The sequence below is a fragment of the Petaurus breviceps genome, unplaced genomic scaffold, assembly GCF_028583685.1.
Source record: "Petaurus breviceps papuanus isolate PSGF00001 unplaced genomic scaffold, PetGlider_PUasm1.0 90686, whole genome shotgun sequence".
NCBI classification, from domain to species: Eukaryota; Metazoa; Chordata; class Mammalia; order Diprotodontia; family Petauridae; genus Petaurus; species Petaurus breviceps.
In genome coordinates, this window is record NW_027187309.1 from 5347628 (window position 1) to 5365009 (window position 17382).

At 34.5% G+C, this 17382-nt stretch overlaps 1 protein-coding gene across 1 annotated transcript in view; it reads right to left on the reverse strand.

Moving 5' to 3' along the window:
• CSMD1 (CUB and Sushi multiple domains 1) overlaps window positions 1–17382 on the reverse strand; it is a 2654573-nt gene that overhangs the window by 495453 nt on the left and 2141738 nt on the right. The window contains exons 24-25 of the mRNA XM_069065406.1: window positions 2070–2261; window positions 1394–1520 (exon numbers count right to left, since the gene is read on the reverse strand). Coding sequence (XP_068921507.1) covers window positions 1394–1520; window positions 2070–2261 — 319 coding nt within the window. The remainder of the gene's footprint in view (window positions 1–1393; window positions 1521–2069; window positions 2262–17382) is intronic.

Consider the following 17382-nt stretch of genomic DNA (forward strand, 5'->3'; position numbering starts at 1 on the left):
CAAAAACATTCTGTCACTCAAATGCTTATCATTTGAAGTTATGCCTCCACATTCATTTGTTTTTAAATCTCACTTCACTTTAAGAAAATGGCAGATGAAAATATTTTTCCCTTTATTATCATTCACTGGTTATTTTGCAATAATCAATAATTGTTCTGTTCACATGGTTACGATGGATTTTTATAACGTCTGCTACTACTAATTCTACAGTGATAACGATAGCTAACATTTATATAATGTTTACTATGTCCCAAGTACTGTGCTAAGCTCTTTACAATTAGTATCTCATTTGTTTCTCAAAACATCCCTGGGAGAGAAGTGCTATTGTTATTCTCATTTTACAGATAAAGAAACTGAGGCAAATAAAAGTTAAATGACTTGCCCAGGGTCATACAGCTAGTAAGTGCCTGAGATCAGATTTGAACTCTCTTCTTCCTGACTTCAGGCCCAGCGCTCTATCTACTGCATCCCCTTTGCTATTTCTAGATTGCTAGATATTAATAGATGAAGGGTTTTTTTTTGAAGGGCTAGAAATTGACAGTTAGATTATAGGTTTTAGAGACTGAAGGGACCTTAGATACTTTTTGTCTAGCCTATTTATTTGACAGGGGAAGATAGAGAGGCCCAGAAATGGAAAGTGAGCTGGACAAGGTCACCTGATGCTAAGAAATAGAGTCAAATCTTAGTTATCTGATTCCAAATCCAGCACTCTCTTACACCATTACTTGACACTCCCCCCCCTCCCAAAAAAAGCCAGATAAGCATCAGGAAGGGTGAACTTCACAAGAGAAGAGAGTGATGAAATGGAAATAAAATATATATACCTTTTCACTCCATCCTATTTTCCCTGTTTATTGATTTTTTTTTCATATTCACTTAGAGGCCATCAAAATAATCATAATTCACTTTTGTACTCAACTTTAAACTTAAAAATATGGTGAGGCATTAATATGAGTTATTTAAGGTTTTATTTGACATTTTTTCATAAAGTTAAAAAAGTTCACTTAGAATCAATTCAGATTCTCATTAGAAATAGAATAATTACTTTGTTCTTTCTTCTACCAATTTTATACAGTTTAATTATTTTCTTTTTATCTGTAGCTCAGGGATGGATTTCTCTTGTGCCATCATTTTAATATACCTATAAACATGTATTCTGGGTAAGTCTATTAAGTACATTTTAATTCAAGATTTCCAAAAGTATATCCAAATGAGAAGATGAGTCAAAGAGAAGTACAGAAACTCCATCATGGGCAGTCTTTAGAGCAGGTGGACATAAATCACAGCTGAAAGATAATTGCCTAATTTTATGTGACTTCCCTCTTTTTTCTTCATGCATAGAACACAGAGCCTACATTCTCCAAAACAGCATAATGCACAATAAAATGACTACCTGATGGTCTTCCCTGGGTCTGCCTCTATGATCCACGTGCAATGAAGATTATTATCATAAGGTGCTGGGTAACCTGGAGACAAAATGCGTCCAGATGTGGCAGCATGGATTTGACCACCACATTCAGCTGAGGAGAAAAAAAAAAAAGCATTTCAGTATGTAACCCTGTTTTGGGTAGTTCTACTGCGCTTTTTCTGCGTTAACATTTTGAGAAAAAATTGAAAAAATATCATTTTACCATTTTAGAACCCTGTAAGAACTCTTTCCCTATTTCCTTAGCCTCATCATTCCCTGAAACCCCTTCATATTATCAACTGGGAAAGTACCAATTTCTGACATAAAGTCAGAAGATATGAAAATAATGCAATGATTGGGTCCCAATAAGCATATGTATATTAAACATCTCATTATGGTAGCTTTAGAAAGTACTGTTTCCATGTTTGAAAAATCTACAATTCAAATAAGGAAAAGGGAAAGGCTGCAAAGAACTTCCAAATTTTATGAGAAATGAAGTTTCACCTGAGCCAGAGTATTTCCCAAGCAGGGGAGAGAAGGGATGAGCAAAAATATATCCCTTCTTTCCAAAAGTTCAGAGACATGACTAAACACACTTGTTACTAGAATTAGAGGTTAACAGTGTTGCATAGTCATTTCTGTATGACCTATTCAACATTACCAATGCAAGAAGGCAAAGGCTTGTCCCACACTCTCCGGTCTCCACTCAGGCAGGTCATGGTGCTACTACCGTGCATCGCATACCCAGGATTACAGCTGTACTGGACAATAGTGTCAGTAAAATGCCCTCCATCTCGGATCTTATAGCCATAATTTGGAATTCCTGGATCTTCACATTTTACTAGATCAAAACCTTGAAGGGGAAAGAAACAGTAAATAGAAAAAAGAAAATGTAAATTCTTAGAACTTAGAGCTAGAAGCAACCTTAGCAATCATCTGTTCCAGATCCTTTAATTTATATATGTGGGAGAGGAGACTTAAATGCTACAATGACTTGCCTTTGGTCATGTGTCTGTATGTATTTTTTTTTTGAGAGATAAAGAGTGAGTGGTCCAGGTGGAATTTGAACACAGATTCCCCAGACTTGATATCCAGTGTTCATTTCATTATTCCAAAGATATCAATTACCAAGTGCAAAATCTAAATAATCCATAGTAAGTATAGAAACCAAATGAAGAATATTATCTAAAGGAGGGAAGAGACAGAGAAATAAATGGCATGCTCTTTTTGGTAATTATTAAAGGAAACAGAGCCTTTCCCTTCATTTCCTCAGCATTACTTTTCTCTAAATGTTTGATAACTTACTGATCAGTAAATTTGTTACATACTACTTCAGTTTCTTGCAGATTATTTTTCCCTTCATGAAATCTGTATAAAATCACTTGCTAAAGCAATTTTAATTTGTAGCCATCAGCTAGTAAATTAGGACTTGTCAGTGTATCATAGCAAATTTACCTGCAAGACTTCCCAACCAGTCACGGCTGAACTCCACACCTTTGCCTCACATTGCCCCATTTTTGTTGCTTTGTTTTGTTTTTACTTACATATGGGCACTTACATATAGAAAGGGGACCTGAATTTAGTGGTGCTTATTCTCCACTTAGTTCTAAAGAGGGACTGAATTGTCAGTACCAACTTTGAGCTTAGACAGTTTATTGTCCTCAGGCCCTTTCCTTCAGAGATCTCATGACTTTGGAGAAAAGGAATATAGTTCTTCCCCTGTGAAAGTATTAGGGTCCCTAAAATAGCCACATGCCATATTCTTTTTGATACAGGGCTCTGAATCGAGCAATTCCCTCCACAATAGAAATTCAATAAATAAATCATTATAATGAGTGAGAGAATATAAGCTGTTAAACACAAAGAAATAGATGACTGAAAGGAAGATTTAGGCTTGCCTTCACCTAAAGCTGTATATTGTTTTTATGTGAAGCAATATTTTGTGGGCGATTTCAGAAGACAGTCTTATACTTTCACATATTTCTCCCCCACTCAGGATGTAAATTTGGACAATTTTTTTAAAAGTACTGTTTAAAATTTGGCATAGGTCTTGCATGGGCTATTTGCTCTTTCTTTCATTGTTCCTAGAAGTATATTCCCATTTCCACAAAACCATCAAGGATGCCTGTTGGAACATCAACTTAGAAAACTTCTCCAAAGTCATGAAAATTATTCTAATGTTCAAAGAAAAAAAAAACATCTTCTACATTGCTACTATGCATGTAAGGTGATTGAAAAAAGTACCTATTTTTTAATCAGAATGGTAGGAAAAGATAATTTGCATAGGTATGGGAATGGCCTCAGTGTTTTATTTTAAACTTACTAATTACACTTCATTATAATTTTTAAGCAAAGTGAATATAAATATGATTCAACATATACATGATAACCTAAATATATTTTATATATATATATATATTAGAACTACTAAAAAGTGAAATATTCATTTTACAAATGGAAAATATAGAAATAGGGAAAGGTACAATGGTCATAGTGCTAATTTTCCATGGCTAGGTCAGAAACAAATGTCTGGTTCAAAACCAAAGAAATGCAAGACCCTTGAGGACAAAGACTCATTTTTGTGTTTTTTATCCCAAGGATCTAGCACAGTGCCTTTGACATGTTAGGTGAGTAACAAATGGCACAGTGCAAAGAACACTGGCTCTGGAGTCAGAAATTTTGTGCTGCTGTTGTTCAATCATTTCAGGCATGTCCAATTCTTTGTGACCCCCTTTTGGGTTTCTCTTGGCAAAGATTCAAGAGTCAAAAAACTTGGGTTCAAATTCTTTCTTTGATCCTTACTACCTTTGTGGCTTCTGGTATGTCATTTAACCTCCCTATTTCTTAGTTACCTCCCCTCATAATATGAGGGGAGTTGAATTAAATCATTTATTTGGCCCTTCAGCTTTTGAATTTATAACTTAGTGGGGAAAATGTAACTATTTGATTTAAATCCTATTTTATTTAAATGTGCTAAACCAACTAAACAGTAAAAAAAAAAGGAATCATTGCATTTTTTTGTTCAAAGTATCTAATTATAAACTCTTTAATCAAAATCAAATGTGAAAACTGAGGCCTAGAGAAGGGAATCAGTTTACCCATGTTCATATGGATAATAAATAGTGAAAGTCTAGCTCAATTATCTTGTTTTCTCTTCTGTATTAACATTCCTGATATTCACAAAGCCCTGTGTATGATTTACCTAAACTTTCTGAGCTTGAAATAGAAGAGGGTCAAAGTTAGAAAAAAATGCTAACTAGACCAGGGGACTGAAGATTCATAAGATATTGGAAGACAAGCTAAATAGGAATCCCCACACATCAACATTCCTAACAACTGGTTATTCTGAATTAATGTTGGGGACATAGATTAAATAAGATTTAAACTCTCAGCATTAAGAATGTAAAAATTCACAATTTTTGAAATTCTAAAAAAATCAGTCATAGGATAACTGATTTATAGCTGGAAGGGACCTCAGAGGTCATCTATTCCAACCTCTTCATTTTATAATCAAGGAACCTGAGACCTATGTAAGTTAAGTGACTTGCCCACCATAATATAGATAGAATGAGAGAATAATTTGTACTTTCCCCTTCATACCGTGTTTCCCCGATAATAAGACACTGTCTTATTATTTTTTTTGGACAGAAAAACACCAGAGGGCTTATTTTCAGGGGAGGGCTTATTTTAATGAACATTGACAGCAATTTTAATAAACAGGTAAACGTGAACAAAAAAATGTACCTTTATTCAATAAGCAAATCACTGGGGAAGAACAGGATGACGTGCTCACTGCTGCAGCTCTGATTGGATGCAGCTCGGAGCGCAGCGTGGTGGGGGGGAGGGGAAGGAACGGTGCATACAGAGGGTACCGTAATGTAGCGTGGAATCACCTTCACTACAGTAGCAATCTCAATAGGGCTTATTTTCGGGGGAGGGCTTATTTTAGAGGAATCTTACACAGTAAGGGGAGGGCTTATTTTCGGGATAGGTCTTATTATCGGGGAAACACGGTATAACATTGACCATTAGATTAACCTTGCTTTTCATCTTGTTGTTTTGACATCAGACAGACAGACTGAGGTTGGCATCCTAAAAATATCTGTGTATGGATATGGAATCTGGGAGAGGTTAAAGAGAAGAAAGGGGAACTTAAATTATGTGAATGAATATTATATGACAAAAAACACCCCACAACTATCAACTTATTAGATGAGAGGAGAATATCGAGTAAGCAAATTGCTTGGGTACAATTTAGATAAAACAATGCAAATGGTTAATGCATTTTTTTTTCACTTGTCAAGTACCAGTGAAGGGCACAAGCTGAAGTGAGAATTATGGGAACTCCATCTCTTAAGATTTTAAAAGAAAGGTAAAAAACAGATATTTTTGTTTATCTTCCACAGGGGGTTAAAACCCTAACACAGAGGGATCATCAAGACTACCTCTTCCCATCTCTGACAGAGAGAATTCTTAAGCAATACAACTGCCTATTAAGAGAGTGGCATTCCCTTCTTTTGAGTTTAAGGTGTGAATATGATGCAGTGAAAAATATTTTTATTTGTGGCTTGTACAAGCAGTCTCAGTACCCTTTGTAGAGGTTTTTATTTAAATATGGATGTCCTTTGAGGTCTTTTAGAAGCATGCATGAGTGAATAAATGAATAGAAAAGTAAATTTCATTCATTCATGTTTATGAAATCATCTAGAAGGTTATAGGATAGTAGATTTAGAGGTGGGGAGGACCTTGCAGGTCATTGGGCCCAACTCCCTTATCTTTCAAATCAAGAAAATGAGGTACAGTTAGGTTAAGTTACTTGCCTATGGTCATAGAGCTAACAAGTATATGAAGATGTATTTGAACTAAGGTCTTTTTGACTCTAAGCATAGTACACTATACACATAATTCAACCTCCAGAATGTACCACCTAAGCCAATGAATGCCCAAAGCTTTAAGAATGTATGTGTGTATATAAATTACTTTAGACTATTTTTTCAGGTTTTTTTTCCCTCTTTGGTTGTTGTTTAAAAAAAAAAGAAATAGAGATATGCAAATATAGACAAATATTCTTTGATTTTATTTGGGTTGCAATTTTGTAGGGAAACATCTGTCTTCTTACTCTTGCTCATACTACTTAATCCAAAATATACCTTTTTTTTAACCACAGCTTGTCATGCAGATGTTCTTTCTTTTTAAACCAAGTTATTAGTGATCTGTCAATCACTCTTTCTGCAACCAGCTGTCTTTTTCATATGATGTAGTTCTATTATCTTTTTCCTCCCAGGGAACAACTGTGTCCTTGATGTCATCATTAAAATTTTGTTTTCTGTTCAAAAATTTTCCCCTAGATTATGAATTCTATAAATAGTGGCACACTTGTAGTCCTCCACAATATAATTATCTGGAACATGTTTCTTAGAATTGTCAGAAGGTTTACAAGTATATGAAACAACTAAGAATGTGTTTATTTCTTCAGTTTTCTCAGCCTAAGAGAGATAATATATTCTCCTCAAGATTTCTTCAGTAATATAAGATGTTTATGACTAGATGAAAATAAAATCTGAGAATTTTGGAATTACCAAGTACTGTAGAGGTCTACTTCAAGATTAAAGGACTTTCCCAAGATCACACAGTAAAATTCGTGACAGGGTTGGGATTAAAAGCTAGGTAGTTTGAATACCTATGAGGTGATCTCAGTACATTTAATGCAGTACTTATGTATACTCAAATAATGGAAATGTATCAATTCAGTAGAAAGAGAATAGGACCTCATTTAATAAAACACATTGATTTGATTCAGAGTTTCATAAGTACCTTGATGTGTAAAATTTAAGCAAATCCTTTAATATCTGTATCAGTTTTCTCATCAACAAAATTAGGTTAACCAAACATGCTCTAACTACCTTGCAGAGTTATTGTGAAAACTGACTACAAATCTATATGCATGCAAAGTAATATGTAAATGTAAGCTATTTCATGATGATGATGATAATGATGATGATGATATGATATGGTTTGATATGTAGCAGAGTCCTTGCTGATCTACATTGGAATAAGTGATTTCTTCACTCTGAGATCCCTATAACAAGGAAATTACAGATTTTGCCATTAATGTATTTGGCAGTTACTATTACATGTGTTGTTATGTCATCCAAACTGTCATTGTTTTTTTTCAAAGAAACACTTGAAAGGAAAGGCAGCTATATGGTGCAATGGATAGAGAGCTGGGCTTGGAGTTAGGAATACCTAAATTCAAATCCAACCTCAGATACCTAATTAGCTGAATAATCTTAAGTAAGTCACTTCAACTCTACCTGCTTTAGTTTCCTCAAATGTAAAATGGAGATAATAATAGAGCCTACATGACAGAAGGGCAAGTAGGTGGTATAGTAGATAAAGCACTGACCTTGAAGTCAAGAGGAAGTGAGTTCAGAAACAACATTCCAAAGGATGCTGACAGGCTTGAATAATAGATCAAATTCTAAAAGACCACATTTAATAGAGATAAATGTAAATCCCCTTCATGCCCTTAAAAATAACTTTACAAGTATAACATGGAGAAAGTATCATTAGAAAACTTCATATGTAAAAGACATGAAGATTTTAAGGGACTATGAGCTCAATATGAATCAAAATTGTATCATGGTAAAAAGTTACTACAATCTTAGAATGCCTTGGCAGACTCAGTGTCCAGAATAAGAGAGGTGATAGTAGGAAGATTCTGCCCTAGTCAGAACACATCTCAAATAGTGTACTATTCGAGGATATTGAGAAGCTAGAGAGAGTCCCAAGAAAGACAGCAATATAGTGAATGGGACTGAAGTCCACAGCAAATGAGGATCAACTGAAGGAAAGAGGAACTTTTAATCTTGAGTAAAGAACACTTAGGGACAATAGGAAAATTATATTGGAATATTTTAAAGGGCTGTCATGTAAAAGGAACACATGGAATCAATTTCCTAACATTTCAAACCATTAAAAAAACAAGATGGGCTGCCTCCAACTAGGAGTCTTAAAGGGAAGGCTGAATCACCACATGTTACAGATATTATGCAGGAGATATCTAGTCAGGTGTGTTTTCAATTAAAAGGCACCCAAAGCACTTCCAACTTTCAGATTCTCTGGTTCTGTTCATTGAATAGAGTGGGTTAGAATGGGATTTTCTTCCAACTTATATTCAAATGGCAATATGCTTGATTCTGATATAAAACTGCAAGATACTGTTTTAGTTACTACTTTAGAAAAGAATCTAATTCCTGTGGTAGGATCAGCTGGGTGAATCCTGAAACATATTAAAGACAATTTATACTTAAACCTACTCAAGATTATTTTCTCAAGTCATATAAAGATTATCTTTAATTTGAATTGATATAATTTAAGTAATTCAGTCTGATGACTTCTGGGTTTTTTTAGGCTGTGGAGCAAGCAGAGATAAAAATCCATATTTTTACATTGGGTCTTTATATTATAAGCTCCAGTTTACATATACACATCTATATTTTCCATTTTGTAGAAACTGAAGGCCTTGATAACTATTAATAGATTAAGTTTTAAAATCTTATTTTAAAAATGGAATTGTATTAAAATGACTTAAAATTTCCCTCTTAACTTGGTAGAAAAAATTCAATTCCAGTTTCTAATGTTCCAGTTTGGGGGAAAATAAAAAGCAGATATGCCATTAACAGAATTTTCCTGGTTATAATACATTCAAATATCCAAAGTATGGAAGGTCACTACTATAATTTTTTTTCTTTTTAATTATCCAGCCATAATATTTTAAGAAGAAACTTCTGTATCTATACAAAGTATAAAAGGAGTCAATAATAAAAGATATAACCATTTAACTTCCAAGTATTTGGTCTAGTTCTTATCTCTTAAAATAAAGCACTTCTGTGTAAAAAAAAAAAACTGCTTCAGACATAATCCATTTCATTCACCTAGGCTGAACAATAAGAATTATAATGACTTGAGTCTTTTTTCACTACTCCAAATAGCCCTTTAGAATGTACTTTTATGCCCAGGTGAATTTTGAAAACATAATTGAGGAAGAAAAATACTTGTAATTTATGAATATCTGATGTATTCTGTCATGAAGAACTGAAAATACTCAAGTGTTTATAAGGATTTGTTCTCTCTTTTCTTATTTTATTCAAACCTGTTGTTTAATTTTGGGTAAGCAATTTTCTCTATTTATTTTAAAAGTCCCTTGATGTAAGTGATATTTCCATGTGTAAATAACTGAAAGTGATTTCACCATAGCAAGCAAACTATTAAAAATTTTATTAATAACATTTAAAAACATTAGCTATCTGGTTTTCAATTCTTCAGAAGAGGACAGAAAGGGAGATATTGCTCATTCTTTTCCTTATTTATTTATTTTTGTTTCACTCAAGCAGCAAATTTCATCCATAGCTTATTTCCTACAATACTCAACTGATCAATTTTATAAACACAACTCTTGTCAGTCAAGGGATGGGAATTTTTAACAAAAATTTTAAATCATCCTCTCCTGAAGAATATATTCATATTCTATTTTTTATAGGTGTGCCATCTTTTGAAATAATTTCCTTAGTTTTTTTATTTAATTAGATGTCTCTTGCTTCCCCCTTTTATATTCAACTTGTATTTTTCCCACTGTCATATTATGATGCTTTTAAGCTGTGAATCATGAAGCACTACAAGTTTTTAAAAAATCAACAATGAAAGTCACCCAACAGATCATGACAGGTAAAAGTAGAAATTACAAATATTGACTTGTATATGAAAAATGGTATGAAAGAAATGATTAAGAAGATTTATGACAAGAAAAATAGGGAGATGGGTCATACAGTGAGACCAAGGCATAACAGATGAATAAATGTGTTGTAGTAGTATCTAGCTATGAAATATTAAAAGAATTAGAGGAGACATACTTAGCCAGTTTTTATATCCTCGACCCGTTTAATATCCTTGCAAAACCTATGGACGGACCTTTTTTAGTTTTTAAATGATACAAATACATAGGACACAAAAAATTACATTAAAATAAATTTTTTTCAGTCCAAGTTCATGTACCCCCTGAAATTTACACATGATCTGTGGTTTAAGAACCCCTTTACTAGAGAAAGGCTTTCCAATGCATTGGATAGACGATTTGTGGAGGATTTAAGAAAAGACAAAGGCAAGAATCACAGAAGCTACTCTAGTTGAAAAAATCCTCAAACCACTTAGATCATAAATGCAACAGAATATCAAACCATGTATGCTATGAGAATGATTTCTCAATGGAGAAGTGATCTCTTGGTTACTAGCTGAAATCACCCAAAAGATAACCCAAGGTCAACATGAAAGTCAAAATGATAAGCCTCATTATTGAATTTTCGGTGGAGAGGTAGGTGTTTATCAAATGGGTAATTTGAAATCACAGAACAAGTAGAGCACAGTTTACACTGCCAGGAGTCATTTTTGGAATTGTCTATCATTCTAAGCATACTATAGTTTCAAATTGGAATTGTTCAAGCTTTTAATATCCATTGTACTCTGAGCATGTGGATGGCTTGGCCACAATCCAAGGTATAGAGTATCATTTTCTGACATGGTAAAAGCTGTCAGGAATGACCTTATGTCATCAAGCCTCCTTCATTGCCTCCAAAAATAACACAGGATAACTTTCTCTGGGGCTGCAGTGTACAGGAGAGTTTTAATAGTGTGGACCTATAGAGTCAAGGAACTAGGAGCATGGGTATGCACCCAAAATGACAGAATAAAGAACAATGAGGAAATCTATAGGCCTCTGATTTCTCATCTACTCGTTTTATATTATCTACTGAGTATTACATACCCTAATAGTCACCATGGAGGGAATTTGTAGTTAAAGTAATAGTGGTGGGGACTGATCAAAGGATCCTTTATTAATTGATTTTACCCCAGCTCACTTGATAGTATCATATAATAGAAAATTAAAGTAATAGAAACTATGAAGAATTGACATAATTTATATGTTTTCAGACTCTATGGGGCAAGTGATGGAGAAAGGTGGTGTTAAAAAGTACGTGCTTAATATTTGCTATCATTTTTTGAGATATAAGCTTGTCATAAGCTAGCCACAGGATTGCCCTTCATGTTTGAGGAAGCCCCTAAAAAAAAGATCCTCTATTTGGAGTCAGTAAGGAAATAGTACTGAACAGTATGAGTGCTAGTAAATTAGAAGACAGTTACCTATGGAGGAAAAACACAATATCTGAGACTGATCACTCCTAATCTTCTAGGAGGGAGTTGAGGAAGGTAAAAGATATCTCTCTTCTGCTCTCTACTACTGGCTGCAGCATCTTTCTTTGGAGATGCTCACTCATTAGGAGACACCATACTCATCAAGGAACAGGCCTAAGAAGTCCAATAGGCTACCTATCAGAGATGCTGTGCTCAGATTGAAAAAAGTGAGCTTACCACAAGAACAGAAAGAGCATCAGGGCCCTGTGACACTAGGGGACAGGAATTATCTCGATCATGAGTTCTCTAAGTGTGTCCTTCTCTACTAATTTACATCCCTGAAAAGTTTGCCTTATTTAAAAAAATAATGGCTACACTGACCCACTATGTTCAGAATAATTCTTTCTTCCTACTGACACATTTACTTCTCAAAAGTTCCTCTACTTTCCCAGGGGCTTGTTTCTACAAAAATGCTTCCAAATAACAGCAAGAGAGCTAGGTGGTTCAATGGACATGGATCTGAGACGGAAGTCAGGAAGATATGAGTTCAAATTTGACCTCAGACACTTCTTAGCCAACCATGGTCAAATCACTCAGTTTCTTAAATTATAAAATGGGGATAATAATAGCACCTACCTCTCAGGATTGTTATGAGAATCAAATAGTACTTCTTAAGCAGTAGATGCTATATAAATGCTAACTATTATTAAAGCATCTAAGATATAACTAAGACACAACTGAAAGTTGTATTGTGTATCCTCACCATCTCCCACAGAAAGCTGTTTGTCTTTCAGTAGAGTTGTCTTAAACGTTCACAACTAGAAGCTGCTAGGTGGTTCACTACATAATTGGAGTCAGAAAGGCCTGAGTTCAAATCTTGCCTCAGATACTAGTTGTGTGACCCTAAACAAGTCACTTAATCAGTCAAAAAAAAATTGGTAAGCACCTGCTGTTTTCAGGTACTGCACTGTATCTCAGTTTCCTCATTTTTAAGATGGAGACAATAATAGCATCTACCTCACAAACTTTTTGTGGGGATAAAATTTGATAACATTTGTAAAGTAATTACAAAATCACTATTAAAATGCTAGCTATTATTATCACCAGGAAAAATTTCCATAATGACTTAAGAAACTAGTATTTATTTGTCTTTGACATAATTATAATACTAGGTCAAACACATGACAATTTTTTTTCACGTTTTTTCTCTGGCTATAACATTACAGAAATAGCTCTAAATTCTATGATCTTGAGAAATTTGGCTATTAGTTTTAGTTTGAGTTGTTACAACTTTAACTTGAAAAATTTAGTTGTTTTATTGGATAATTAGGTACTATCAACTCATAATTTTTGAAATATATAAATGCAAGCTAAAATTGTGTTTATTAATTTTCTTATCATCAATAAGAATATGGAATCCAACTAAGATACAGATATAAACATGTGCATATACATATGCATATATAAATATATATGAACAACTTAGACAATTTTTGTTCTAATTTACATATAAGAATATTGAAGTACTGAAGCTAGGCTTCAGCAATACATGAACTGAGAATTACCAAAGGGGTGGACTAATTTTCAAAGAGGCAGAGGAACTAGAGACCAAATTTCCAACATTTGCTGGATTATGGAAAAAACAAGGGAGTTACAGGAAAAACAAACAAACAAACACACAATCTATTTTAATTCATTCATTGACTACACTAAAGACTTTGCATGGATGACAACAAAATGTGGTAAGGGATTAGAGTACCAGAACACCTCATTTGTCTCCTAAAGAACCTATATGTGGGTTTGATATATATGATTGTATAAGAGTGCAAAATGAGTACAATGAAGCTGTATATTGTCACTTTATTTATTTAATTTATATGCAGAGTCCATTATGTGAAAGCCAGGCTGGATGAATCAAAAGTCAGAATTAAGGTTGTTGGGAGAAATATCAATGATCTCAGATATGCATACAATATCATTCTGACGGTAGAAGGTGAAGAAGATGTAAGAAGCCTCTTGATGAGTGTAAAAGTTGGCTTAAACTTTAAAATTAAAAAAAAATGAAACAAAACTTAAGATCTTGGCAAATGGTCCCATCACTTCCTGACAATAGAGAGAGAAGAAATAGAAGCAGTGCCAGTTTTTTTTTTTTTATTTTGAGTTTCAAATATCAATGTAGATGGAGACTGCAGCCATAAAATTAAAAGATGCTTGCTCCTTGGAAGGATAGCTTTGGCAACTATACTAATTTGGCTTTGGCAAGTATACTAAAAAACAGAGACATCACCTTACCAACAAAGGTTCATAGCTATGTCAAAGCTAAATTTTGTGTTTTTTTTTTCCCCAGGAACAATGTATGACCATGAAAGTAGAACTATAAGGAAAGCTGAGTGCCACAGAATCGACACTTTAAACTATGGTGTTGGAGAAGACTTCTGAGAATATTTTGGACAGCAAGGAGATCAAATCAGCTAATACTTAAATAAATTAATTCAAACTAATCATTGAAGGGTCAAATACTGAAACTAAATCTTCGATACTTTGGCCACATAATGAGAAGATACGATTCAATGGAAAGGACCCTAATTGGAAAGGCAAAATGAGAAGATGACAGCAGAGGATGAAATGGATAGGCAGTGTTATGGAAGCAATGAATATGAGATTGGATAGACTTCAGGAGATGGTGGAGGATAAGAAGGCCTAGTGTGCTGTGGTCCATAGGGTCACAGAGAGCCAAAGATGACTTAACAACAACAATGTAAAAGCATTCATGTGATTATATCATGTAAATGTAATGAAGTTCACAAACATCTATACAGTGACCATTTACCAGGAATTGACCAGTGTGCCAAAATGTTTTATTCAGGAAAAATAAAAAATAATAGGTCCCTCTGAAGTCATCCAGTCTAACCTCTACATTTCAGAGTTGAGGACACTGAAGCCCAGAACTGCTAAGTATCATACTCAGTGTTACATAGAGAGTAAGTGTCAGAGCTAAGATATGAATACAAGTCTTCTGACCAGCACTCTTCTCTTAATGCCAACAATACAGGAAAAAGAATGTAAATTTTATATCCATTTCAGCAAAAAGCAAATGAATCAAGATATTCATCATAGGGTTAGTTTATTAGGACAGAATGGATTATGGACAATGTTACAGCTTTTAAAAAGCATGCTATGAGCAACAGACTCTCAAAAGTTATTCAGAAATAGTTCTCAGCTCTGGCATTGGAACTAATTGGAAGGTCCTAAATTTCACTTTTTTGGTGGGGCAGGATATTCTAGACTGGTTCTTCCCCTCCCCCACCCACTATGACCAGAAATTAACCAGCTTCAAGAGTAGAAAATAATAAAATTTTAGAGTTGGAAGGAAAATTAGGAATCATTTAGTATGATCCTCTCATTGATGAGGAAAGTGAGAGCCCAAAAGTCTAGGTGATTTTCTTGAAATCACATACTAGTAGAGCTAGGACTGGAATTAAGATCTCATGAGTTCATTCATTATTATAATATTCATTATTCTTTTCATTTCACCTTTATTGCTCCCCTAGATTTCATGATCTTTGAAAGAATGGGAAAGTGGGCAGGTATTAATAAATCCAAAAACCTTGAAGATATAAAGTATCATTTTTTGTAATTCCTGAATTGTAGGTATGACAATTTAGGGAACAATTACAAGAAGGCTGTATGCTACTGGGCTAAAGGAGAAAGAATGAGCAACAAATCAGGCAGTAAACACTCAATTGAGGGCAGAGAGTGGGGCCACCCCACTCAGTTGTCAGGTCTATTGTCAGGTACCTGAGGCCTTTTGGCAAAGTTGGAGTTGGGAGGACAGAATAAGAAAGGACATTTAGATCCTTTGGAATTTCTATATTAAGGTAGTTAATGCTTCTACCTTCCTCTACTGTTTTCCCTGTTTTATTTTTCACAATTCTTAAATGAGGATGACTAAATTATTCTCACTTATATCTCTACTGTAGAGATTTTTGAAAAAACAAAGTTAGGTATTTATGAAATCACTTTGAACACTTTAGAGACAAATGCTATATATATTCAAAGGATTAATAACAACACCTGAATTATTCTTGGGATCATTTTTCATGTGTTATTACTCATAGTTTTGTTACAAATAATAATAAATAATTGTTAAAACATATGACATAATGTGCAAGCTGAAGTAGTGCACCCTGCCCATTAATTTCTGAGAAGTGACAGCAACTACAATCTCACAGTTGGTCTGCTTTAGTAACAAGAGGAAAGAATACCACATCTCATTTTCAATATTTCACTGTTTTCCAAATACTTCTGAGTGAGTGACTACCATCCATCAGCTTAATTGTGACTTCCAAATGCCAACCAGTTCTCTTTCAGTGTTCCTCTGAAACATTCATCACATTACCTAACTCAAGGACAATGGTCCAAATCCCAAATGACAGTCATTGTGACTAGAAATAATGCTTATTCAGTTGGAATTCTCTGAAAATAAGAAATATATTTCTGTATTTTAGGGATATGAGTTGAACAGTGAGAAATAAGAAGACAAAACACATTAACCCTCTCCTATATAAATCTACAACACTCATCTAAATCATTATCCTCCTTCCCACCTTCACTCTTCTTTTGGATTCTCCCATTTATCTTAATAATGTCCTAGGAATACTTTTTCAAAGCTACTTGAACTTTTCCCTATACTTAGCCACTAAGCTCAAACATTTCATCTTTTGCCCCCTCCCCCAAATTTGTCCTTCTTTTCCATCTCCACAGCGGTTTATCTAGTCTAGGCCTTCATTCTGTCATTTGAATTACTTGAGGAGACTTCTTATCTATACATTCTCTTTCCAACCATAATATAAGCTCCTGTGGTAAGGGACAAGCATAAGTGACTTATCAGGCAAAGCCGGAGCTGAACTCAGGTTTTGGCAACAAATCTTGTGGTGTTTTGTTTTGTTTTTTTAACTTTTTGGAGGGGGGAAGGCAGGGCAATTGGGATTAAGTGACTTGTCCAAGGTCACATGGCTATTAAGTATTAAGTGTCTGAGGCTGAATTTGAACTCAGGTCCTCCTGACTCCAGGGCTAGTGCTCTATTCACTGAGCCACCTAGCCACTCCTTCCCATCTCATTTTAACTGAGGCAAATGTGGTGAAATGACTTGCCTAGCATCACACAGCTAGTAAATATCTAAGGCCAGATTTGAATTCATAAAGATGAGTCTTCCTAATCCTAAGCCCAGTGCTTTATCCACCGCACCACCTAACTCTGCTAGTTATTGGGCTATTAAAAGAAAAAGATAGTCCCCGTCCTTGAGAGCTTACATTTTACTAGGAGGATTCAACATGTTCACAAATAAGTAAATACAGACTACATACAAAATAAATATAAAGTGATTTGGTTCTTGGTCTCTGATATCTGAGAGAAAAAAAAAGGAAAGGTCTTTTAAAGGAAGTAACCTTCTCAATGAGAAGAACAAATCTGGCTAAAACAAATAGACAGGAGATGTTTTATAGAGGGACTGACAGGGAAACTGGTGTGGTTGTAGTGCAATGTGTATTAGGGAGTAGTGTGTATTCAGTTTAAAAAGGTAGGTTGGGACCAGATTGTGAAAGGCTTTAAATGACAAATAAGGAGTTTGTATTTGATCTCAGAGTCAATAAAGAGTCAATAAGGGTTGTAGATTAGAGGAACAACCTGATATTATCTATATATTGGGAATATCAGTTAAGGAGCTATACATAGGGGGGCTGGGAGAAGGGAGAATCTACAGTCAGGGGAACCATATAAGAGGCTG